This window comes from Carassius gibelio, chromosome A13 (assembly GCF_023724105.1).
Source record: "Carassius gibelio isolate Cgi1373 ecotype wild population from Czech Republic chromosome A13, carGib1.2-hapl.c, whole genome shotgun sequence".
Lineage (NCBI taxonomy): Eukaryota > Metazoa > Chordata > Actinopteri > Cypriniformes > Cyprinidae > Carassius > Carassius gibelio.
This window is the reverse complement of record NC_068383.1, coordinates 18,241,445-18,267,225: the sequence shown is the minus strand read 5'-3', so window position 1 is coordinate 18,267,225 and position 25,781 is coordinate 18,241,445. Positions and strand designations below refer to the sequence as shown.

At 37.7% G+C, this 25,781-nt stretch overlaps 3 protein-coding genes across 5 annotated transcripts in view; 1 reads left to right on the top strand and 2 right to left on the bottom strand.

Annotated features, from left to right (window-relative positions):
- Nucleotides 1-456: 456 nt before the first annotated feature.
- On the bottom strand, nucleotides 457-5,557 carry pank2 (pantothenate kinase 2). 2 transcript variants are annotated; one of them, XM_052613453.1, is made up of 8 exons: nucleotides 5,409-5,557; nucleotides 5,018-5,280; nucleotides 3,520-3,872; nucleotides 2,672-2,925; nucleotides 2,381-2,557; nucleotides 1,959-2,082; nucleotides 1,625-1,750; nucleotides 457-1,540 (listed from the first exon to the last, which is right to left on the bottom strand). In XM_052613453.1, exons 3-8 carry the CDS (start codon nucleotides 3,853-3,855, stop codon nucleotides 1,490-1,492), a joined length of 1,068 nt encoding a protein of 355 aa, XP_052469413.1. In that variant the 5' UTR covers nucleotides 3,856-3,872; nucleotides 5,018-5,280; nucleotides 5,409-5,557; the 3' UTR covers nucleotides 457-1,489. The 2 variants fall into 2 exon arrangements, with proteins under 2 accessions (XP_052469413.1, XP_052469412.1); XM_052613452.1 differs by having other exon boundaries at nucleotides 5,022-5,280; nucleotides 5,409-5,552.
- LOC128026375 (rab11 family-interacting protein 5) overlaps nucleotides 5,513-25,781 on the top strand; it is a 49,381-nt gene continuing 29,112 nt past the window's right edge. The window contains exon 1 of the mRNA XM_052613448.1: nucleotides 5,513-5,605. Coding sequence (XP_052469408.1) covers nucleotides 5,580-5,605 — 26 coding nt within the window. The 5' untranslated portion in view covers nucleotides 5,513-5,579. The remainder of the gene's footprint in view (nucleotides 5,606-25,781) is intronic.
- Nucleotides 5,601-18,657, bottom strand: LOC128026376 (uncharacterized). Of its 2 annotated transcripts, XM_052613450.1 has the most exons (6): nucleotides 17,804-18,654; nucleotides 15,221-15,286; nucleotides 9,106-9,235; nucleotides 8,813-8,993; nucleotides 8,037-8,722; nucleotides 5,601-7,898 (listed from the first exon to the last, which is right to left on the bottom strand). In XM_052613450.1, exons 3-6 carry the CDS (start codon nucleotides 9,226-9,228, stop codon nucleotides 7,134-7,136), a joined length of 1,755 nt encoding a protein of 584 aa, XP_052469410.1. In that variant the 5' UTR covers nucleotides 9,229-9,235; nucleotides 15,221-15,286; nucleotides 17,804-18,654; the 3' UTR covers nucleotides 5,601-7,133. The 2 variants fall into 2 exon arrangements, with proteins under 2 accessions (XP_052469410.1, XP_052469411.1); XM_052613451.1 differs by lacking the exon at nucleotides 9,106-9,235 and having other exon boundaries at nucleotides 17,804-18,657.

Here is a 25,781-nt window from a genome sequence, read left to right as displayed (position 1 = left end):
ATTACAGAAGGTTAAATATTCACAATCCTTATATGATTTTATTTTATTATATTTTTCATTGAAGGAGCAGTGGGCAGCCATTTATGCTGCGGCGCCCGGGGAGCAGTTGGGGGTTCGATGCCTTGCTCAAGGGAACCTAAGTCGTGTTATTGCCGGCCCGAGATTTAAACCCACAACTCTAGGGTTAGGAGTCAAACTCTCTAACTCGGCTAGCTAGTTGAAGATTGAACCCCCACATTTGAGGAAAAACACACAGCCCTTTCACAGTTTAGGGGATTTTCCTTCTGGTCAATGCGCATTTGTAAAATGACACATGGGTTCTGATTCAGAAAATTTGCTTGTATATGTAAATAAAACAATTACGCGCTACTATAGAAATATAGTTTTAATAGATCATTGTTTCTGCATGTCAAAAGTACGAAGAAGCCTTATATTGTTATGTATTTTATTTAAAAAAAAAACAATTGTTTTGATTAAAAGGGTACAAAGGCGTTTTTGTTGAGGAACAATTTGTTTTCCATGTTTTAAACAAATGCAAGGCACTTATTTGCTGTTGTAATAACAAACTATATCCGTACAGACATGATGAATAACTAAATAACATCGGATACAACAGACTATAAAGAGAAGGCAACAGAACACATGTTGGTTTGGTGTTGGTTTATGCAAAAGGGAAACAAAGTGATTCAAAAAAAGAAAAAAACAAGGAGGATAATTATCCATAGTGTAAAAGTTTTTGTTCCCATCCCTGATATTAGGTCCTTTTCTCTCTCACAGCTGTTTTATACAAAATGCTGTCAAACAACACTGTTTCTCTATAAACATAATATGACCTACATGACATCCATGAAATTCTGACTCTGAACTCACTACACATAAAAAGCAGCTTTCATATAACAGACCCCAACGGCAAAAATTATACTTACTAATTTTGCATTTACATTGTATTACATACAAAACAATAAATTGCAAAAGAAAGGTGCTTGACTGATATCAGCTTACTGTGCCCCAAAACATTGAAATGTACTGTCATTAACAAACATAAACAGGGTTCAGTCACTGTTCTTCTGTTTGATGCAATATCTTTTCATAACCTGTAATGATAATACAGTTTGACAGCCGACACATTATAAATGATGTCTAATCACCTGATTGTGAAGTGTTCATTTAAGCTATGTATCAGATCATACTGTCTTATTCTCATATCAGCTGGTGGTCTTTGCATAAGCCTTTGAAAATTGACCGGCTCTAAATAGTTCTGATGTTTGCAACAATTCCTTAAACTATAGGCATGTGATTGTTTAAGCTGATTGTATAGCTCATTAAGAGATGTTATTATAATTACTATAATATTTTTGGTGATAATAAGATGTCCGGGCTTGGTCTGCATAGTTTAGGGCATTGTCTGATATATGAAGGCAACTATGGTCTGTTTGCATACATATTTTTGAGTTTTGGTAAAAGCCATGATCTATGATAAGGTAGCAGATCAGGATGGGTTTGGTAATTCCAAAAGTGCACCAACCGCTCCAAAATAACCCTGAAAAACACAAATAAAATGACTATGAGTGATTTGTTTAGATCTTGTTTGAGCTTTGGAGGTATTATAAAGACCCACACACACCTCGTGTCGGAGGAACAGGGCTTTGAGTTGTCCTTTGCTCCAGTAGTCCAAAGCATAAGAGAGCAGCTTCATGGATAATGTGTTCACTCGTAGAAAGTTCCCAACAAATACCACTCTTTCAATGTTCTAAATGGAAGAAACTTATCATAAGCATTGATTCTGAAAATGTCATTCTTTTAAGAGGGGTTTCCTTGGAGCTGATTGGCGCCTGGTCTCTCATAGCCCTGTACAATGCTGCTTGATCCAGATTCCACAAGGCAGCACCGTAAAGAGGCTGACAGACAAGGGCAAGGACTATATAATGGTGATTTATAGTGTGGATGTGCATGTTTACCTCATTGAGCGCACACATGCGTGTGATTGAGCCAATGTTGTTTGTAATGGTCACAAGTGTTGCTCTAGCCAGATCCTCCTTGGAGACAGAGTCTCTCTTCTCCTTGCATATCATGTTCCCAAAGCTGCAAAAGAAAATGCACACACGTTATATTGATTAACGTGTATTAGTTTCTGTCATAACAGAAACATTTTAAAATGATAACGGTGTCATATAATGAATAATGATTGTTTAGATGTAAATAAAAGCCTAAATTAATTTTGTTTATCATATAAAAAGAGACTGTATCTCTTAACAAGACTTGGATTAAACTACTAATTTGGATTAAGTTACTCAAATTCATTTGGATTGATTAAAAACATTGAAAATGTAAAAAAAAAAAAAGACCCCATACTTTCAAACGTTAGTTTATATGACTGTACCTGGAGGCAACAGCCCATCCTGGCAAGCCAAATCGCTCATAGTCGCCACCGTAGATGTCCCGGACTAGTTTATCCACACATGTACTTTCTCCTTCTGTGGCCATTGCCAACGCTTCCTCAAAGGTGGAGCATCCAGTCAAGAGACAGCACAGCCCAAGGAATGTACCACCACCAAGACTGAAGGGGAAATACAGAAAAGATTACTATAGCTTTACAGTAAAATCCCTCTGTTTTCTTAAACGGTTTAAGAGTTATTTAAAAAGAATGCAATGTTATAAAGTCATGACCAACCTGGTTCCAGTGACACGTTTGTAGTTGTCTTTGGAGTATACAGCCAGTATGCTGACACCAGATCCAATGTTTACAAGCAGCAGAGGATAGGGGTCCTCCAGGTTGTATGCCTTCTGCTCGCAGCGCTCAGGGTCTGTTGGATGCTCAAAATAGTAACATTCAGGTGGACCACTTGAGACCACTGAGTAAATGTACATAACCCCCTTTATCAGACAGTCCAGCTCATCCAGCTTCAACAGCTGCAGATTGGCCATCTTGGTAAGGAAAGACAACACAGGGAACCATTTATTTAATGGAACAGTTTGCCATAAAATCTCCTTCAGACCATTCAAGATGAAGATAAGTTGGTATCTTAAGTAGCAATATAACTGGAGAAATTTACAATAACATTACTTGCTCACCTTTGGATCCTGGGTGCCATCAGAATGAGAGTCCAAACAGCATATAAAAACATCACAGTTTTGGATGATGGAATCGTATTTTGGCCAGAAGACCTTGTACAGATTAAACATCTTAATAATGGATTTGTTCCTTAAAAACACACAGCTTTTCACTTCACAGGGTGTTCATTGATAGACTGGAGTGGCGTGGATTATTGTGATGGTTTTATCAGCTGATTGGACTTTCTTTCTGACGGCACCCATTCACTGCAGAGGATCCACTGGTGAACAAGGCATGTAATGCTACATTTCTCAAAATCTTTTCCGATGAAGAAACAAACACATCTACATCTTGGACAGCCTAAGGCCATAATTTCATTTTCGAGTTATTTATTCCTTTTAACAAATCACATAAAAAAATTAAATAATAATACATATATAAGTGCAACAATGCAAGCTTGAACACACCGTACGGAAGTCATCTTCATATTTAAATGCACCACCTCCAGTGGCACAGAGGGTGGTGTGCAGACTGGAGAAGTGCTTGTCTCGACCCATCAGCAAGAAGGCAGGCAGCTCGTGCGTAGGAAAGCGGATGAAGTGCAGGTTGCCCTTGCGGCCCCAAAGGATAAGGTCAGAGAGCTCCAGGTGAACATCCCGAATACCTGTTTTGCCGTAGGCAGTGTGTGAGGTGAGGTAGCGACGGATGCTTTTCAGACTCTCCACCTCTTCCTGTTCTTCTTCTGCTGTTATGTCTTTGGGCTCAAAGTAGACCAGCTTCACCAACGTGCCGCCAATGTCCATGCCAAACCATGGGAAAGCTGGGGAACAATTATAGGTAAATGACTTCAATATCTTGTGCATATTCTAAACATTATCTTTGATTAAACCTGAACTGTCAATTGTAAACCTTTACTCATTTAACTTTTTTAGGAACAATTTCAGTTAACGTTTTATGAACCGTTTTATTTTCTGTTAATTTTCATTGAGGTTGCCACATTTTCAGCTCTGGAGGTAAAATGGTGGGGAAGTCGTGGCCTAGTGGTTAGAGAGTTTGACTCCTAACCCTAGGGTTCTGGGTTCGAATCTCGGGCTGCCAATACCATGACTTAGGTGCCCTTGAGCAAGGCATCGAACCCACAACTGCTCCATGGGTGCCGCAGAATAAATGGCTGCCCACTGCTCCGGGTGTGTGTTCACGGTGTGTGTGCACTTTGGATGGGTTAAATGCAGAGCACGAATTCTGAGTATGGGTCACCATACTTGGCTGAATGTCACGTCAAAATTTGTGAAGTTTCTAAACAGTTTAAAATCCTCGTTTGTAATTTTGCTATTTTTAGCTAAACAGTACATCAAATTTTAAATAGACAACATTTAGAATGCATTTAAAATAACAGAATAAGTAACAGAGTTACGAATTAAAATACACAATAGGGTTTTAACTAGTTTTGAAACGCATTTCTCATTAATCAAAGAGAATTATTTGTTCTTTACACAATAACTTTGCATGACTGAATGGTTGCGCTTGACGAGTAAGTCAACATGACGTTAGAATATTGTTTCACACATTTTTGGATATTAAATGGTATGACTCCGTATTAATACAGTTCTGGGTTGCCTTTTGATAAGATTTCTTAAGAAAATCTTGCTTATTAAATTAATTAGAGTAACGTTATAGCATTAATGCTACACCATCTTCCAATTATTGTATTACGTTTAATGCTAACTTAAATGATATCTGTTGTCTATACACAACATTTAATTTTCAGGACTAGTACATTATTTTAAAAAAAATTCTAACAACGTAATATGATGCCGACCGTGAGCGCACGAAATTGACTAACAACGCTATAAAACGTATGATTATATGTTTTATTTATTTATATTTGAGATTTTATCAATATGATTTCACTGTGGCATCAGCTCCGTTAAACCTGTTACCTAGCGCAATAACAAGATGGTTCACCTACGAGGCCTGTTCTTTTTCAGCGAGTCGAGCCTCAACATCACCGGTGTCGATTTTGACACCCGCTGCTCTCGGAGTGCACTGCCGCCGGCCGCTTCGCTGTCTGCACCCGGTGTAGCAATTAGGCTACATGGCGTTTCCGTCTTCGATCGAGGCAGCATGAGCGCTGGCGGTTCTTCCTCTTTCTCCTCAGCACATCCCTCGCCGTCACAGTGGAAGCCGTTCAGCTCCATTATATCGTTTACCAAAAATCTGTACACCGACTGTTAAGCATAAAAATCACCGTTAACATATACAAATGCATTGTCAGTGCTTTTTATCGCCATTTACATCTCCATTTAAAATATTTACGTCGCTGTGTTTACCCCACAAGCACAGTTACTCGACTCACCAATGAATGCGCTTCTCCTGTCAACTGAACTCGCAACGAGCCAATCAGCTTCTCAGTTCGGTTCATCCATTCGCTCATTGGCGGGCACGTAATCTTCTCCACCAGCAGATGGCGAGCTTCACATAACAACACTGCAAGCATCATTTGTTCACAAACTTTTTACCGCCTTTTATGCCCTCTGACCAGAAAGACTCAAGGTAGGATATTTTATTTCAGAAACAATTATGGAAATCATTATGACAATGCATGATCAAGTTTAACCAGTACACAGAAAGCGAAACAGTTAAGCGTAGATACACATATTCCCCTGGAAAATTGTATCTAGCAAACATACAGGCCCAAGTAAAGGATCAGGAGTAACATAACAAGTGCATTTAAAACCAGGTTCAATCATTTACATTAATGTGTGAATAAAGTGCAGTTGCTGATTAAAAATGACATGGATTACATTTGAAGTGTATACCTAATTCATTCAGTCATTCACAATCTTTACTTACAATGTGTAGCTGTTTAACGTTACCCTTACACAGATAACTTTATGCTAATAGCACAAATCTTTTCATGTTGTTTCTGCAGCTCAAACGATAGGGCAATTCCACTATCAACCCCAAAGAACATGAGTTTGAATCTCAGAGAATGCATACTGAATATATGCCTAGAATACAGTGTTCAATAAAAGAGTCAAAAATGATATTTTTCAACTAAAAGTATTACTGTTGTGCACTGTACTTGGACACTTCTGCACACAACACTTATATATCAGCATTATAAACAATATAAACTTTACATTTTCACACATAGGGCACTTGGTTATGCTTGCATTTAGCTTAACATATCTTAACAGTTTCTCCACTATTGGACCTTCTTACAGAAGGCATTAGGAGAATACATTTGATTTTTATCAAAAGCGGACAGTGTTCTTGTGTGTGTGTGTGTGTGTGTGTATTTGCACTTTGAGACTCTTACAGGTTCAAACTGCCCAGAACATATGGGACAGTGATGTAGAAAGTTTTCACTAAGGCATCTGTGATTGAGGATTTATAAGAAACAAGATGAGTTTGAGAAGAAACACTCCTGCGAGGGCGCTAGTGGAGAGGGTTGGAGCAATTCTCCAGTCCATGTAATATGTTCCAAATGAGCTTTTTAGACATGTCCGATAGGTTAGGTTATGCAACAGCTCCTGTTCATTCATGGTCTGTCACTCACAGGATGTATTCCTGCAACTTCTCACAACTCAACAATAAATCAAATTGTTGAACACTAAATAGCCTGTCAAGCTGGGTTCTCCAATTTACTTTAATGCTCCATGACACTCCATTTAATAGCAGTGAAAAAGGTGCAACGGCATTCAAATTCATTATCGGCCCTAGCATACAAGGCATATGTATGTAAGGCACATGGCAAACCATGATTACTAAGTCCTATATACTGTATACACACTCATTAAAATAAATACATTAGGATAAACCACAGGTGACAGATATTATGTTGGACAACTGTTAGTCTGTTCCTCACGGCAAGCTATCGAATGATTATAGAAGACTTGGTATATAGCACAAACATCATAAGGACTACTTTTATTGTATGTTTTGTCCTTTTCTGAGCTTCACAGCACCAGTTATCATTATCCACTGTTGTTTATGGAAAGAGCAGTCTGGAAATTTTGCTTCGAAAAAGAAAACTCATATGGGTTTCATGCAACATGAGTACATGATGACAACATTTTCATTTGTGGGTGAACTTCCAGGCCAAGAACAAAGCAGACAGACCAATCCCTGCTGCAGCAATAAGGTGGCCATTGTTTATCCTGAATAACTCAGGGCACCCCTCTCCTCTCTGCTCTGGCCTTGCAGCACTGGATTCTTCCTCTCGAACTTTGATGGTGGTTGACTTCTTACTGTCATGCCCAAATGGTTCAGAGCGATAAACCGCACTTTCTTTGCCAACATAGTTCAAGGTATTGTCCTCAGAGATGACTCTGCTACGTTGCAGGATGTTTGGCGGCTGACCATTCATATTTTCAGTAGATGGCTCTTCAGCAAATTGAAATACATTTATCCGTGTATGATTGTCATAGAGAGATTCATAGTGGTCCTCCTCAGGCTCGTTGAGGGTCAATGAAACAGCAGTGTATGGAGGGTCTTGAAAGGACTGAGTAGCAGAACCAAGGGATGCAGAGTTCTGGTCTGCAAGACTAGTAGACGGTCCAGGTTCTGTAGAAGGCTCGGCTGCTTGCACTGATCTGCTGATCTCCAAATCATCTGAAACCACTGAGCAAGGCTCGTCTTGCGAGACAGGAAGAGCCACTGGTCTGTTCTGATGGAGTTCTGGATGCTCAAGGATGCCAGGTTTGCTGAAATATTCCTGGTCGATGGAGGGAACGTGCGTAACCACCTCTGCAGGTGCTAAATGTGTTGCCTGAGCTGTTCCGGTAGAATTTGTTGGAGCATTAAAAACTGGCAATCGAACAGTGTTGTTCCTTTGAACAACCTGGAAAGAATAAGCCACAGAAGACAACAGATTAAGTTGGAAAACTTGAAAAAGAGTTGACCATATTTTTTTAATAACAAACTTTCTGTCACAGTATTGCTAAAAAACAACAGTGAAGTGCTTTGGGTTGACCGTTACCTCATTTGCAGTTGGGTCAGAGATCTCTTCCGGCTCCTGAAATGTCCTTTCCACTCTCAGAAAGGGATGAGTGTCTTGGACAGGGAGTTTCTCAGAAGTGTAAATGTATTTGACTTCTGATGGCACCTGGGTTTTCTTTATCTTCAGAGAAGTTTGGGAGGTGGTGTAAGGATTTGTCATTTGGCTTTGAGAAGTAGAAGTGTCTACATTTGAGGTGGAGTGGAGACCTTCACCATTTGATGAGGAGATGGTGGTTTGTTCTGTTAAAGCCAAGCCATCTGAACTTTCTAAAACAGGTGTTTTGTTCTCAACTGCCCCTGTGTGGGTTGTGACATTTTGCTGAACAGGTAAAGGCACTTTTGAAACTGAGGCTGCAGGAGGGGGAGTTGGTTGGGAAGGAGGTACGATATTAGCTTGGGAAATTGGTTCAGCAGAAGGTGCTTGAACTGGAGTAGGCGGATTCTGCACCTGCTGTGTCTCTGGAACCTGGAGAACAGGAGCAGGAGATGGTTCTGGGGCTGCAGTGTTGGTAGGGGCAGTTGAACTTGCTGGGGCTACCCTTGAGGGTGGAAGAGCATTTGCTGGGACTGTATGAATTGTTGCTGTGGTAACGGTTGTTGTGGCACCAGCTGAAGTATAAGAAGGAGCCTGAGCAGGTGCTTGTCTAGGTGTAGGAGCAGCGTTATCTATAGATAAAACAAAGAACAAAAGGCATTCATAAAATAATCTCCCTCCTTTTCATGATTTGCTTCGAACATTAACAGGAAAGCTCTTACTTGTGATGCCCCTGATCCTGTCATAAGTAGCACTTATTTCATCAGCAAGTTCCCAATGTTCACAGTTACGGAGTGCAGTGATGAACTGCTCAGGCCATTTCTCTCGCCTCCGTAGATTGTCCAGAAGTGTCTGCATAGCAGCGGAGTTTCCAGAAGTTTCTCTCTTGGCTTCAACCTCTTCCTGCAACAATACTAATTCAGTTAGTTAAAAAAAAAAAAAAAAAGCCTTTTACTCTTGCATATCTGTGGTTATAGTTATGATATTATTTGTAGTTAAATGTAATACTACTTACCCTATCAGTGAGTGTCAGGCATTGAATGTGTGGTAAGATATCTCTCACTTTGACCGTTTTTGAAAAAAGAGCCAAATTCGGCCTGATTGCCTCATTATAAAATTGCTCACGTGTAAATGACATTTTTGCACTTATAAAGAGAAAAATAGAAAAAGAATGTTATTCAATGGTTTATTGTTAATAAATCACTCTAAATTTAAGGGTGTCCAAACTTATTCCTGGAAGACCATTGTCCTGCAGAATTTGCTTCAACTTGCTTGAACAAACCTGCTTGGAAGTTTGTAGTATACCCAGTAGGGATGCACCGGTTGACCGGCCATAAATCGGAACCGGCCGGTTCATCCAATACACGATTGGACGGTTTTTGGTCTTTTTCCGGAAGTGCGTCCGCGTGCACAGACTACATTGTAATCATTCGCTATGTTATTTTTTTTTAGGAAGTATTTCTAAATCTGTGCGCAGGACATGGGCAGCCGATCAGCACTGGAAGTGCAGAGCTACATGTCTGAGGCACAGATAGCAGGAAGCGAACAGCCGTTGTTGTACTGGCGCACAAAATATGAGTCGCTTCCCTGCGCGCACTGAAGCTGCGAGTGTTCTGTCCCTGTCCCTGCACAAGCGGAGACAGTGAAGCGATGTTCAGCTCAACTTCTCGCGTGTTGGATGAGAAACAAAAAGAAACTAAACTGTGACAAAACTGAAATGTTTTTTTTTTAATTAGATGACATACATGACAGAAGTAATCATCAGTTCTGTATAGGATGATTATTTTTAATTTACCTTAAAATTACATCGACTTAATTTAATACAAAAAAAAATCACCTTTTTAGGGTAATGATTCACTATTTAACTGAACAGAGATGACATCACTGAATTCAATGATGAACTGCCTTTAACTATAATTTTGCATTATTGACACACTGTTTTCCTAATGAATGTTGTTCAGTTGCTTTGAAGCAATGTATTTTGTTTAAAGGGCTATATAAATAAAGGTGACTTGACTTGACATCTATTAATTTTTTTAACTTGAGACAATAGTTATTCATTTTCATTGGCTCAAGTAAAAAAATATAGATGTGAATCATTTACCTATTTTTTTTTTTAATTGGATGAATGAAACACTTTGCATCTTTGTTTTATTCGCTTTTGATTTTAACATTTTGGAATAATGTATTTATATAGCAACTTTTATTTAGTCTAACTGAATCTAGACCTTTTTTAAATTTAAAACCAAATTTAAAAACTAAAATACTGAATGCTGATTAAGAAATCTCTTATTGAATGTTGATTGGACTTTAAAACTATGCAGTTGTTGCCTTTAATTTGGTTACAGAGAATTAATCTTTTAATTTAAGGTCAAATCTATGTAGTTTCAACCCAATTCAAAAACAAAAGCTAAATACGGATGTCAGTACCATCTATGTTTGTATGTAGGCTACTCACTGCGCAGTTACTGCCGTTAATTTCAGATGGTTACGGTTATTGTTTTCAATAGCCAAAAGCCAGTTTGGACTATTAAACAAAAATAAAAAAACATCTTGTGTATGCACACTTTCCTTCTTTCTTATTTGTTGCTTAAAGATTTAAAAAAAAATCGGTATCGGAATCGGCCAGTTTGCTTGTAAAAAAATCGGTATTGGAATCGGCCATCCCTAATACCTAGTAAAACCTTAAATTAGCTTGGTCTGTAACCACCTTAGTTACTGTTGCTTACCTGGATTCGAAATCGATAAAACTCAACTGTTTAATTCTGGAGAGGTGGAAAATTAGCCTATTTTTACCCTATGGAGTTTTCCTTTACCGTTATTCTGGAGCAGGTGAAAACTGTAAAGTAATGACAGTGTGACACCCAGAAAATGAAAGTTTTCGTCTTCATTGGGATTGGGTTTGAATGCTTGGAATAAACGGAATAAAATAAATTATAACCCTTGTGCGTTGTTGGGGACGTTTTCGTCCACTAGGGGGTAAAGTTGAGTCTTATTTTGGCCACAACTTTCTCTGTGTTTGAGCTAATGGAATGATTTTTGGTGACCAATCTTATTTTGACCCATATTTTGGGAAAATGCTTTGAATTTTTAAAAAAACTCAACGGTACTCTCTGGGCAAATTCACTAACCTTTCGAGTTGTTCGTGGATGAAAACATCCACTAAATTAAACTGCTGTAAAAATGTACCAGATAAATATTTAAAAAAATGTTTTTTTTTTGCATAAATCTATTACTCAACCTCAGTCCTGATCAAAACTACCAAATGTTTGAAAAAATTCCAAGATTTTAACTGTTTAATTACCAAGTTCATAAATGATGTCACTGATTTGGGAAAAAAACACACAAAATTACATATTTTCAATATAAAAAGTGATTGTGGACTGGATATTTTTTTACCTTTTATCACAGTCTTGGGCATGTCAAAGATTAGAAACAAAATTTGCTTTGATGCGTTGTTAGTATTTGTGCAGCATTAGATTTAAATTTTTTCTCCCTAATTAGTTGTTGGTGGCTGTTTTTGCCCCGTTGACTTCCATTATAACGACATTTTTTGATTGCAAAGCCATGACACCATATAATCATGGATTCTTGATTGTTTGTGGTTTTCCCTTTTGGGAAGAGGTAAAAAAATATATTTTTACAGTTGATCACTAGGTGGGACCATTAACCCTTTAGATAGGCCTGTGCAAAAAAAGGCTTAGTTTCTGGCTTGTATATGGAGTATAACAGCAAATGATAGTGTTTGTGTGTGTGTGTGAGATTCTTGATTGTTGGTGGTTTTCCCTGTTGGGAAGAGGTAACATTTGTTATTTTTTTTACAGTTGATCACTAAGTGGGACAATTTACCCTTTAGATAGGCCTGTGCAAAAAAAAAGGCATAGTTTCTGGCTTGTATATGGAGTTATATGGAGTATAATAGCAAATTATAGTGTGTGTGTGTGTGTGAGTGAGAGAGAGAGAGAGAGAGAGAGAAAGAGAGGGTGTGAGAGAGACCTTTGTGCACTTACCTTGATGTACAGTACCGGAAAAAATCCAAATATGCACCTCATGCTCTCAGAACTACATGGAGTAAACAATAAAAAAAAAGAAGTGTGTTTATGCACATGCTGTCTTTTGATGGTGAAAAGTACAGATGGCCTATATGTGAAATGCTCGTCTTTTCTTGATGGTAAAGCCAGTTTAAAACCTTTTTTAAATCCTGTAAAAAACTACTTTGCATTAAATTTATGAACATAATGTATTATGAACCAAAATGCAATACCAACTTCAAATAAGCTGCAGCTCGCTGGAGGGGTCACGCTACATAATCATTTCTAAAACTTTGGTACAAGTTGATTGCTAATCTTCTCACCATTAAAGGGGGGGTGAAATGCTCTTTCATGCATACTGAGTTTTTTACACTGTTAAAGAGTTGGATTTCCATGCTAAACATGGACAAAGTTTCAAAAATTAAGTTGTACGTTTGAAGGAGTATTTTTGTTCCAAAAAAACCTCGTCCGGTTTGTCACAAGTTTCGGAAAGTTTTTTTCGAGTATGGCTCTGTGTGACGTTAGATGGAGCGGAATTTCCTTATATGGGTCCTAAGTGCGCGCTCTTCTGCCAGAAGAGCGCGCGCTCCCGTATAGCAGAGCACTGAGAGGCTGAGCACACTGATCAGAGCGAGAGCGTCGCGAAAAGTCACAAAAGAAGTGTGTTTTTGGTTGCCAGGGCAAGACAACCCTGCACAGATTACCAAAAGAGAAACAGCATTAAGGGACCAGTGGATGGAGTTTATTTTTACAGAGCATCAACGGAGTTGTGCAAGTGTTTTTGTTTGTTCCCTGCATTTCGGATTGCACATCGTTTATTTCTTAAGGATAATGCAGTCCCAACGGAAAAGGGTCACGATTGTGTGTTGGAACCACATGCGGTGAGTAAAACTGCTTCAAATATCTCTGTGTTGTTAACTTAGCTATCAGCGCGTAAGCACATCAAGTAAACAACATGCGATGTTGTCATACAACTGCACTTTCCACATGTACAGCTTAAAAAAAAAAGAAAAAAAAAAAGACGACATAAAGTGGAACTTAGTCATTTTCCAAAACCGCTAAGCAAATATATACAGTTTCAATACATACCACATAGCATACCGCCTTTGCTGATGCTGCTCTTGTTAAATTTCAGCCTCTGGATCTGTGTCACAGCTTCCACATGTTCTCAACTCAAAAGCCTACTGGCGCTCGTGATTCTTTAGCTCCGCCCACACGTCACGCCTCTAGATGCTCGTGTTTTTCCGGGAAAAATCGGTACAGACTATCTTTCTCTTATAAATATAATAAAAATAAAGACTTTTTGGAGTTATGAAGGATGCAGTACTACTCTATAGGTACTCAAGATTAACAGGATATTGAGTGAAAACGAGCATTTCACCCCCCCTTTAAATGACCAGCACGATGCCATGCAAGTGTTTAAATCCATGTACTTTGCTTTTGTATAGTCTATTCCCTTGTTAAGTCTGACGTCACGTAGCAGCGCTTCCGTGTCCAAACGCTCTATCAGTTACCACGAGAAAACAACAAAAGGTGCTAATATAAACTCACAATGTGATAGAATAGTAGCGAAAAAGTTATAATCTTAACCTTTAACTCCATACGAAGTACCAGATAGCCAGACAATGAAAATATAAATATAAAAAAATATATATAAAAATTATTTGTGTTTGGGACACTGTGAGCACGGAGACTGTAGTGTATATCGTAAGTTTGAAAGCGTTTAGCTTAAATTATCAATATGAATAAACAATGCTCATAAACAGCTGCTGAGGTCATATTCTCAAGTGAAGCGAGTTGAGGCCTGAACCGGAAACATCACTTAACAACCGAATACTTTGACCACCATTAAAAGGCAGCAGGTGCATAAATACACTTTTGTTTACTCCATGTAGTTCTGAGAGCTGAGGTGTACATTTTGATTTTCTGAAATACATCAAGGTAAGTGCGCAAAGGTCTCTCTCACACACTCTGTCTCTCTCTTTCTCAAACACACACACATACACACACAATATAATATGCTGTTATACTCCATATAGCTTCATATACAAGTCAGAAACTGAGCTTTTTTTGCACAGGCCTATCCAAAGGGTTAATGGTCCCACCTAGAGATCAACTGTAAAAATAACAAATGTTACCTCTTCCCAACAGGGAAAACCACCAACAATCAAGAATCTCACACATACACAAACACTATCATTTGCTGTTATACTCCATATAACTCCATATACAAGCCAGAAACAAAGCCTTTTTTTGCACAGGCCTATCTAAAGGGTTAATGGTACCACCTAGTGATCAACTGTAAAAATATATTTTTTACCTCTTCCCAAAAGGGAAAACCACAAACAATCAAGAATGCATGATTATATGGTGTCATGGCTTTGCAATCAAAAAATGTCGTTATAATGGAAGTCAATGGGGCAAAAACAGCCACCAACAACTAATTAGGGAGAAAATGTTTTAATCTAATGCTGCACAAAAACTAACAATGCATCAAAGCCAATGTTGCTACTAATCTTTGACATGCCCAAGACTGTTATAAAAAGTAAAAAAAAATCCAGCCACAATTACTTTTATATTGAAAATAAGTCATTTTGTGTGTTTTTTCCCCCAAATCAGTGACATCATTTATGAACTTGGCAATTAAAGAGTTAAATTCTTGGATTTTTTTTAAACATTTGGTAGTTTTAATCAGGACTGAAGTTGATTAACAGATTTATGCAAAAAACTGTGAAAAAAAATATAAATCTGATACATTTTTACAGCAGTTTAATTGAGTGGATGTTTTCGTCCACGAACAACTCGAAAGGGTAGTGAATTTGAACAATGCACAAGGGATAACCATTCCTGCATAACCATTAAACCGCTGAGAGCTTCAAATCTTTCAATGTTTCTTTATGGCGCTGAAACCTAAAAATGTCACAGTTCAAGACCTTCACCATGCAGGTGATACTCAACAGCCATTGGCTCATCTGTGTTCAAGGGGAGGGGCTTACCAATAGGTCAATTGGGGTTGGACCTAAACTCTGCTGAACAGTGGCCCTCCAGGAGCAGGATTGGACTAAATAAAATCACATATTTCAAAATGAATATTGGTACCTGCTTTAAACAGTAAAACCCAACAGCTTCTTCTTTGTGATCCTGAATCTGGAATCCAAATCAGACCTGGGAAAACAATGGAAGAAAATTGATATGAAAGCCTTAAAGTTTAATCTTAACAGTTTATTGTGAAGGTTATCATTACAAGTGAGAAGTGAAATCTAAAATAATCAGTAGGCAGAGTGCAGTCTCCTGACACTGCTAGAAATATTATTGCATCATCTAATATAATCCATCCTGTTTCAGTATTTCTGGATTAGGGAAGCTTTCACTTGAAAGTGAAAGTGAAAACTGATGTATGCATGAGAATTTTAGGGGAAATCCCCTAAAGTTTCCATTTGGCCTTCATTAGAAAAGAGTTTCAAACAACAGATAAAACATAAATGCATTTGCATAACTGGTGTAACAACTGTTGTAAAATGTAGATTGGATAGGAGGAACATAAAACAGATTTTGCATCATCGTTGCAACATTGACTCATCAGTACAGGGGTTGTCCCTGAATGGGCATTCTTCATATCCACTCTACATTTTAAAAACATTTGTCACACCAATTATGTCAAATGCATTGCTGTTCTTTCTAATGATTCTAATTCTTTCCCAAGGTTTACTAAATTGTTCATTATAAGTCAGAGCACTGTCCATTTATGGTTTGGCTAATATGTTAATGACTTTTTAAATTAATCATTCCTGATTGTAAGGTCTTGTTAAATATATTCCTAAAATAAATCATGTAATGAGGACATACATTTTTTCTTTTGGTGACAGACAGATCAGAGCTGCACTTCCTGTAGACACACATGGTATTATTCACTTAATGTGTATGCTAAGCTTCTGAGTAGATGTACAGTGTATCTGTAAATCATCTTCATTTGTCTTAAACATTTGTGAATGAATGAACCAAAGTGTACCAAGATCACAACCATTGATTTGTTTGGTTTTCTGGGTTTTTGATATACCTGATATACATTTGATATACATTTAAATAATTTGCATCTTAAATTATCTAAATTAAGACTATTATCTAACAAAACATGTGACGGCTGTAACAAAGTGATTCTGACATTGGTGAATACTTCAGTATTTCTGTATAGGGAGTACAAAACTTATATAAACTGGACATTACCCTGCTGGTTGAAAAATTAACGATCTAGAAATATCAAAGCAGGAAACTACTGCTGTTCTGCAACCACTGCTCCTTTTCCCTCAAATTGTTTAGTTACACATATCTGCTGTTCCCAGAAGGATGCAAATCATGTACAAAACTATAAAATGTCATGTTTTAGAATGATAGTAGAAAAGTAGTAGAGAACAATTATACAGCATACTTTTCATGTTTAATAATACTTTCTAACAGTGCACTAACAATAAGTATAATTTGTGTAATAAACATTATTGGTAAAAATTTTGAATTTGATTTAAGAAGTTCTAAATAAAAACTCTTCAAACAATATCGAAGGAAGACGCATATATGCTATATGTCCATATATGTCTGACTCATCCAAAGCAGACAGTCACACAAACATCACCTGCATCTGTTTCACAAAGCTACATGCATAAAGCATTAATAATTCATAGCACATTTCAATCTTTCTCAAAGCGAAAAGCGGACCCATGAAAAAATTTGCTGTGTAATGGGAACAAATCATTAGAGACTGTTTTTAGTCTGAATCCTGCTGTTTGCACTTAAACAGCTGAGCAGTTATAATCTATTGTCAGATTCAATGATAGTAGCTACTGCTCTTCCGAACGAATGCACTGGCAGGTTAATCCATAGTTCACACCCCTTTAAGGTCAAACATGAAATAGTTTAACTGAAACAGAGTTATTATATGTCATCTTGTATGATAACGGACATAAGGGTCCATTTATTCTTCTATGAGACACTAAACTAGACAAGTATACAGTAGCTGTCCTTCCTCATTGCTAATGTTCATCCAAGTCCAAGACTATTCACAGTTTCTAATAAATTATTATAGGGTTTAAAGAAAGAGGTTGATGTCACAATGAGAGACTGTGTAGTTGGCTTATGTTCAAGGAAACTGGCAAAGCTGCTCTCACGTGGAATGTCCTTTAAACGACCGCACCATTTCCACGTAAAACCTTGAATAAACATTGTCACGTAGCCTACTTCAAGTTAACCAGGAAACACCTGACTTGATATACAGCACACCATGTTTGCAAGTATGTTATACATTGTGCATGACGAAAATGATTAAGATTAACGACAAAGAGCAACTTTTGAATCCCATCCAAAAGTGATTACTAAGAGTTCAGCGAACTATTATAACCAATATTTGAACATGTTAAGTCGATTTGCCAGGAAAAACAAGTCGAGAGTGTCAGAAACATAGCTAGGAGAAATGCGCACATAAACGTCTCAAATTCTTAACATTTGACTTCATGTAACACGTGTTTACGAGAGATAGTCCGCCTGTTTGTAAGTGAATTCGTCTTTAACTTTACTGGTGCGCGAGCTTAATATAAGAAAGACATGAATACACGAAACGCAAGTAGGCTACAGTAGCCTATAATCTGCGGTCAAAACATAACATTTTGAAATCTGAAGTTTATTTGAACCTACCTTTTAGACGAAGGTCAGTCAGTGAGGTCCTTCGCAGGCTCAACCTCGTAAGTTTCGATATCCAGGTCTTCCGTTCAGCGTTTAAAGCACAGCCCTCCTCCGTCTTCATCACACGCCGTTTGTCTTCGTCATTGGATCCTGGAGCTGTGTATCAACTTGTTACACCATTACGCCACTAAACATTCATATTTCCGTTTTGTAAAAATTATTTTGTTATCGTATGACTTGCAAGGACAAGTTTAAAAATCATAACCATAATTATTTGTATAATTTTGTTGGCAGATGCAGCGGTCGAAGGGGAAAAGCTGTGATGTCGAAAGTAAATTATTTCAGGTCAGGTAGACTTTGAAATAGTCTACATGGTTACCTAATTCAATTATATAGCTGTTAAAGGTGTGGCAGTTTTAAAATCCGATAAAGAAGACGCAATTGAAAACTGATCAACTCTGACAGAGGGAGAGGCGAGATACAGCCTACTGAAAGAGGCTACTTCAGTTCATTTTATGAGACCCTCGTGCCGCCGTTTTTGTCATGTTGCCCGCCATCAAAAATATAAATGTTAAATGTGTACAAATAATGTGTCCGATTTCAATAATAATAGGGGAATTCGTTTTCAAAATGGCTGTAAAGTAAGAGTTAGATAGGTTAAGGTTAAGAGTGTGCACACTGCGCAGACGCGCGTTCTCAGACATGCGCATTACGTACTTGCATATCTGCAGTAATGACAAAAGAAATGTCTGCTCCTAAATATTTCTTCTTTAGTGATTTGCGTTACTAACCTAAATAAAATCCTAAAGAGAGCTATCATCTGGAGAAGTAAAAGCTTTGAACCGTCTACACTATTAAAATAGATAGGCTATCAAATGAGTTTCGTTTTGTTCTTGTTTTAAGAAGATGCCATTGTGTTAAACTAACGGCATATTCAGCAACACATATTCGCTGTATTAATATAAAATAGAGGAGAGTGGGGTGATTTAAGCCTGCAGGGAAGTTACCCCACCCCTTGTTTATAGACAACTTTAAACAAAATTGGTAATATGACCACACATATTTGAAGTATTTCACTAAAACTGTGATTGAGTGGCCCATGGAATACTTGGTAACTACATTTAGTTTCAAAATACTGTGTTTTTGCTGTTCAAATCGATTTTTGTATGTTTAATGACTATTACAGACAAATCTGGAAAAAAAGCATGTGTTTGTGCTTTAGGAGGTTATAAAATGAGACTATAATGTTAGCATGATGTACTAAACTGCTGGATGACACAAGTTTGTTAAAATGCAGGAGTGGAGTAATTTGAGCCAAAGGTCCTGGGGGAAAATTTAGCCAGTGGCTCACCCCTTATGATTATTTTACTGTAATTATACATTATCATTATATATAATTTCACCAAACATGATTTGGATTTTGTTCTTATTCTGAGATGGGCTAATCATTTTAAAAACACATTCAGAGTTGTGAACTGTATCTTTAAATAAAACCTTAATCCATCCAAGTCATTAATCCGTCCATTCTGTTATCCGAACCTATATGTCCATATTAGGGTGGTGGGGATCTGGATCTTAACCCAGCATCTTGAGCAACAGGTGAGGGAACAGTGAGTCTATTACAAGGCTCACACGTTAATTTTAAGAATTCATTTTTACTGTGGCACAGTTTAACTCCATGTGGCTCATGGCTTAATGGAGGCAGGTTGATTCAAAAGAACACTTAAAAATAAAAAAAATATTATTCCCAAGGATGCACCACATCCTGAAATTTAGGTACAAGTTGGAGCCATTACTGTCATTTGCCCGCTTTCAACATAGTATAAGTAAAAACTCTAAACTCACCCCACTCTCGCCTAACTAGTTATAAGACATTTCTGTGTTGCCCCTATTGCTATATTGTTCCTGTTTTTGGGCCTCCTAATATTTCTAAAGTGGAGTAGCCCTATGGAAATTGAGATATTTGATCATGTCAGCTAAAGCAAAAAAGAGAAAGAGGTGCAGCAGTGTAATAATAAAGTAATAAAAATACACTTGTATATTTTTGTTGAAGAAACTGTTTGGTTCTTTACTAAATGCAAATACCCTCATGTATCAATGGCCAATTCACCAAGTCGCCACAGTGAATATTTCTGCAAATGGCCATTAGATGGCCCTGCATGCACAGAGTAAAGCTGTACTCTCACGTTTTCCTTTCATCATCTTGTCTCTATCCAACTGAATTCACACGCTGACTGCATCTTTCACTCTTTTTCCTGGTAATCGCTGTTATACTATAATACATAATGACAGACAGCATATCTCCTAAGGCTACAGCCAGCCTCTGTGTTTGTGTGTATATGGGCCACTGAAGATAAAATACTGTGCATGATAAATCACTGGCCTTGTGTTTCGCTCAAACTATCAATGCAATGCAATGCAAACCACACTGTATATGGTAAATACAGTACTGTGCCTTTTAAACCATTCCTTTTCATATGCTCTGAGTCTAAAGTAAAAACTTAATATTGAGTGTATAAGTTGTTGTAAATTATATTGATATAAATACTTTTGCCAAAAACATTGTGAATGTACTACATTAGTGGCATGTCCTCATGTAATAGAGACTTGTCATGAGAAAAGAATAAATTAAATCCGGTAAACTGCTAGGTGTTTGCCAATCACATTTGTGGAGATTATTCATTGCTGGCCTATATATTGTGTCACAGTATGTTCACCCTGGAATGTTAAATGTCAGAGTGGGTTTTGCAGTAACCAAGAAAGCTTTTAGTTGAAAGAACCGTGATCTTTTAAAAGCACCTTAAGCTAATCATTCGTTCAGCACTAATAGAGCCTAAAAAAGCATCCACTCTGAGCTCTTGACCGACAATATAGGCTATGGTTTTTATGGGCCTTGGTCCTTTCTTTGCAATTTCTAATCTTTTGATACCACATACGAATAAAAACATATATATTGTGTATATAGTGAAAAGAATATAATGCACGCATGCAAGCATATTTCTGTGACACATTTTTTAACAAATAACGTTGAAAATGTTTTAAAATATTTGCACCTGTATTTTGGGTTGCATTTGAAATCATCCAACAGAGGGATTAAACAATACACATTTTAAAGCATATTTTTATTGTTTACATATATCTGAATCATTTCATAGTTAAGTTTCAGAACATACATTAATTAAATATACAACAGCCAAAAGAGAAGCAGACTAGTGACAATCGGATAATTTACTTCATAAAAAAAGAAAGGTAACCTTTTTGGCCTTGTGCAAAAATGCAGGGCAATCAGAAAAGGTTTTCATAGTCAATACATTTAGTCAATACATGACTGCACAGTTAATTATCTGGGGTGTCAGATTTACAAAATATTAGCAGATCTCTCACGTTTTATGAAGAATTATATTATTCATGAGCAACCAGCTACCATGTTCCAAAAACTAGCTTGATGATGGCATGACCAGCTGGTTGGTTGGTGGGTTACCATCTTGGACGAGCTATAGTTAACTATCATTCTCCATAACACAGCTATCATCTTAAACTGGACTTTCCAGCACAGGTATAACAGAGGTCAAAGGTAAGAGTTCAACTTTGCTGTGATTCATTCGTTCCCATGGTAACGGGTCACTATCTTCTGTGACTGTAGTGTTTCGCCGTTCACTCCAAAAGTGCTCGAGATCTGGGAGAGTTTGACAGGATGCATCTGAATGCCTCCCTGTTATGGTCACACATCCTCGCTCATCCAACACCTTCATAACCACAGTGTGCATCTCATTTCCATTGCCCTCAAGTTTTAGTCTGTGTTTATCACGTCGACAAGCCAGCAGTGAACACAGATTGCTAAGACTCTCTGAGGGGTACATGCATGGTGAGGAGAATGGCAGGAAATAACGTGCTACTCAAGTAAATGCACACCTGAGCGAAGATCAGCAAACTGACTGAAGGTTTGCAGCTTTCGGCTGAACCATGGCGTATCCACACCCAAGAGACCCATTCGGGAAGCATCATCAGCATGTTCACGGTGATGATGCTTAGGTACATCAAAGAATGCTCATACTGACGTGCAAGAGAAGACTCCTCGCGGGAACTCGGTTTGATTAGGAAGATGGTCCTGATGTGGCACACGGCAGAGAGGATGATGGGAAGAACATAGATGCCCAATGGTAGCATCTTACTGAATACTCGCACTGCATCTTGGGATTGAGATGTTAACTCGGACACACACAGACTGATATTTCCCTCTTCTTTTAACCTGGAAAAAATGATATCAGGAACCGGAAACACGAGCGCAACCGTCCATATGATCATTAAGGTTATCACAACATTCTTTTGACGGAAATTTGACTGCTCCTCAGGATGACTGGAAAAGTTATGCCGTGCTTGACTCGTGGCTAACAGTGTAAATGCTTTTACCGCCAGACAGCTGTGCTGAATCCACTCTGTAGTTCTGCAAGCCAGTAGTCCGAGTGTCCAGGTGCGCTTGTAGTATGTGACCGCGCGCGCGGGAGCGCACAGAGCGAGTATCATCAAGTCCGTTGCACTCAAGTTGGCGAGCATCACGTATGCCTCGGATGCGCTCTGGCTGGCGAAAACGTAGATTAGTACCACAAGCACCAGCACATTCCCACCGATCCCAAGCCCACTGATTGTACTGAGAATAGCCGGAACGATTATTTTAGTATCTTCACCTTGTAACTGCTGAATGCCACCGTCGAAACTCACAAATGTGCTGTTCACTGCCATGTCAAACTCCATGAGGCGCAATCCAGTGGGAAGTACTATGGTGTGGATGCACTTTGCTGTGCAGAATTCCCTTACACGCGCTTGATTGCAGATATTTGAAGAGATGCCATTCAGTGTCGTCAAGCATCAACGTCATCGTAGCTGAAGGGAAACACAAACATAATGGAGTTTCCCGTTTTCTCCACAGCACCGCTTGATCGAAGTGAACATACGTAACAGTTGGAAAAACTTCGTCTTGTAATTTTGTGGATTGTGCTTTGCTATAGTGCAAATGGTGGTGACATTAGTCATAAATACTAAATAAGTGAGATAACCCTTCTGGTAATTATCCAAACATATGTCCCATTGTTAATTTTAACAGTTACAACATATCAACCCACAATTTGCTGCAATGTACCTTAAGGCCATCCAAGATATGAGTTAGTTTATTGAGGAAAAGATTAGTAATTTAGCATTACATCAGTTGCTCACCAGTGGATCAGCAGTGAAATGTGTGCCATCAGAACGAGAGTCCAAACAGCTGGAGCAAGTAATAATATGTATAAAATACTTATTTTAGCCAGAAGCTACAGTTTTGAGTTAAAAAAAAAAACATCTTGATGATGTTTCTTGCAAAGTCTTGCTTCACAAGACTTTAACTGGTGGATTGGAGTGAGCAACTGATGTAATGCTAAATTTCTTCAAATCTGAAGAAACAAACTCATCTTGGATGGCTTGAGGATGAGTAAATGTTCAGCAAATTTTCATTTTTGGGTGAACTATTCCTTTAAATAACCGATAATAAATGGATTCATTATTAAGAATTATTCATGAATATTTATACTGTTGAGTTATGGGAAACTTAAAATCATATTTCAAAATACAAAAAGTGCGAAGAAAATGTGCCTTACATGTATGGTTATTCTATTAGTACATTCATATGTTCATTCTGTCTTTATTTATGCATGTGACTCAGAGACCCTGCAGTCACTCTCTCAGATCTAGACCTGCTTTTACATTTATGGGCCAGTGTGTATATGTGCTTTCTTCTTGTTGTGACGACAAACTGCCCTTGGCTTTGCTCTTGCAATTTCTAACAACGAGAGCAAAAAAAGTTTGCTTAATGTGCACAGGAAAGCCGAGAAGGTTATTTTTACTTCTCTTGAAAAATTTCCTAGATGGTGAAAGTAATGTTTTTACTCGAGGGATCCACTTTTATAGAAGATGTGGTATTCACACAGAATCTTTTTCTCTCTCTCTGCTGTCAGCCGGTGCTTTTAGAGACATGTATTGCATGCCCCTGGGTCATTAGAAATCTCTTAATAACACTCTTTGACATAAACAATGTGAAAACGCAGGACAGAATATTCTATGGAGTGAAACCTCTTGTTGATTTAGAAAAAAGTTCAAAATATGATCTCAGACTGAGACAAAACACAGACAAACAAACCGTCCATCTCAACTGTTATGCAGGGTCACAGAGATGTTGGGATCTATCCCTGCGTGGATGGCCTTAAACTTTCTTTCCCATGTAAAATATAATTTGAACTGTGTACTTCCATTGGGCATTAACAGTTTTTAATGGCAATTTTCTCACTTGTCTTTGGGACAGGGACTGAACCTTCAACGTTTACAACAGAATGCTATCCCAAACTTAGTAATGTTTACAATAACTGAACTGGTTCAGGGTTTGCATAAAATAAATCTAGAGTGTCATGCAAAAAAGAATGACCCCAGCTACTTTGCTTTAGAATATATTATAGTTAGTATGAGCATTTTATTTTTTATTTGTGTTGTCGAATAGAATCACAAATTTCATATAGCTAAACAATTCAAACAGTTAAGTTTTGTTCTTATTTTCTAATTCTTTAACATGTTCGATTTTATAATGTTTTCAATGTCTATGTTTTTATTAAATGTTTATTTTCTCTAAATAATTAACAAATATACAATAAGTCATTTAGATGATGTGAATCTGCATGATTTCTTATGTGCAATTTGAAAATGGTTTTCTATGTAATCACGTGACATTTAGCAACAGTTCAATAGCTATCAAATTACACAAACTTAATTCCAATACAAGTTAAATGACAGATAATACACATTAATTAGCGAATGTTTAAAATCTAAATTTTCCATGGTTTGAATGAGTAAATTTCTGCTTGTGAAAAGTAGATATGTAATACATATAATTATCCGAAAGAGGGCAGCTATGATCCATAAAGTTATATCCCATAAATGTCCATTAAAAAAGAAAATACGTTATTACTATAATACAACATAATATAATTACATTAGAGACACTAAACACCTTAATATTTTAATAATGCTTGTTGTGAAATTATTTTGGATAGCTAAAACGAAGGGGTCATCGTCTGTCTTCTCACATAGATCCCTAGCTTTTAATGTTAATATGATGGCTCTGTGTCAACTTGTTTCACAAATAAGTGAATTTGTTCTTGGAATAATAATATTCAGTCTAGAAGTAGGCCTAAACTCACCGCGTTTTTCATATCCTAGACACATTCTCCACCTTTAGCAAGAGAACACTTGAGGTTAGGCATCCTTAAAAACACTTAAAAAGGGGGGGACCTGGGGGGTATCAAACTCAAACTCCTAGACTGCCACAAATTTTGTTTCAACCTTGGTCTAATACACCTGCCATATATTTTTCTAAATTCTGCAGGACTTTGGCCAGCCAGGAGCTGAGTTTAAAAACTTCACACACTCGCAGTCGCCTAAGTGTAGAAAGTGGAACGCCATACGCTCGGCATAGCATCGTTTTTTATCTTAATTCGGGTGCGTATACTTTTGTGCATAGCATCCGCGCGCTAATCTCCTCGGTTATCTGTGTGGCGTAGGCCTATAATAAAAGACGTCCCCAGGGCGGTATTTCTCCTAGACTACTCGACAGTCGGCATATAACCCGGACGTTAGGTAGAAGAAAAAAATTAAAAAGGAGAAAAGTTAAATGAAATGAAGAGTTCAATTGGGAAGAGATGAAGAATAAATAGAAGTCATTGTAGATAGCCCATACTATTTGCTCATCTATTTAACATTCATTGAATTGAATAATCCGACCTTATTATCTTAAATAGCCTGCATATTTACTATGAATATGCTAATTCAGTTTTGCTAGAAGCAGTCTATGGCGTAATAATTTTTTCCATCAATATAGCCCATGCATATCTCCTGACGTAGCCTAGCTTATAGATTCACACATCGGCTGCAGCTCTATAGAGATAAACTGATTTATAAGGCCTAGCCTATC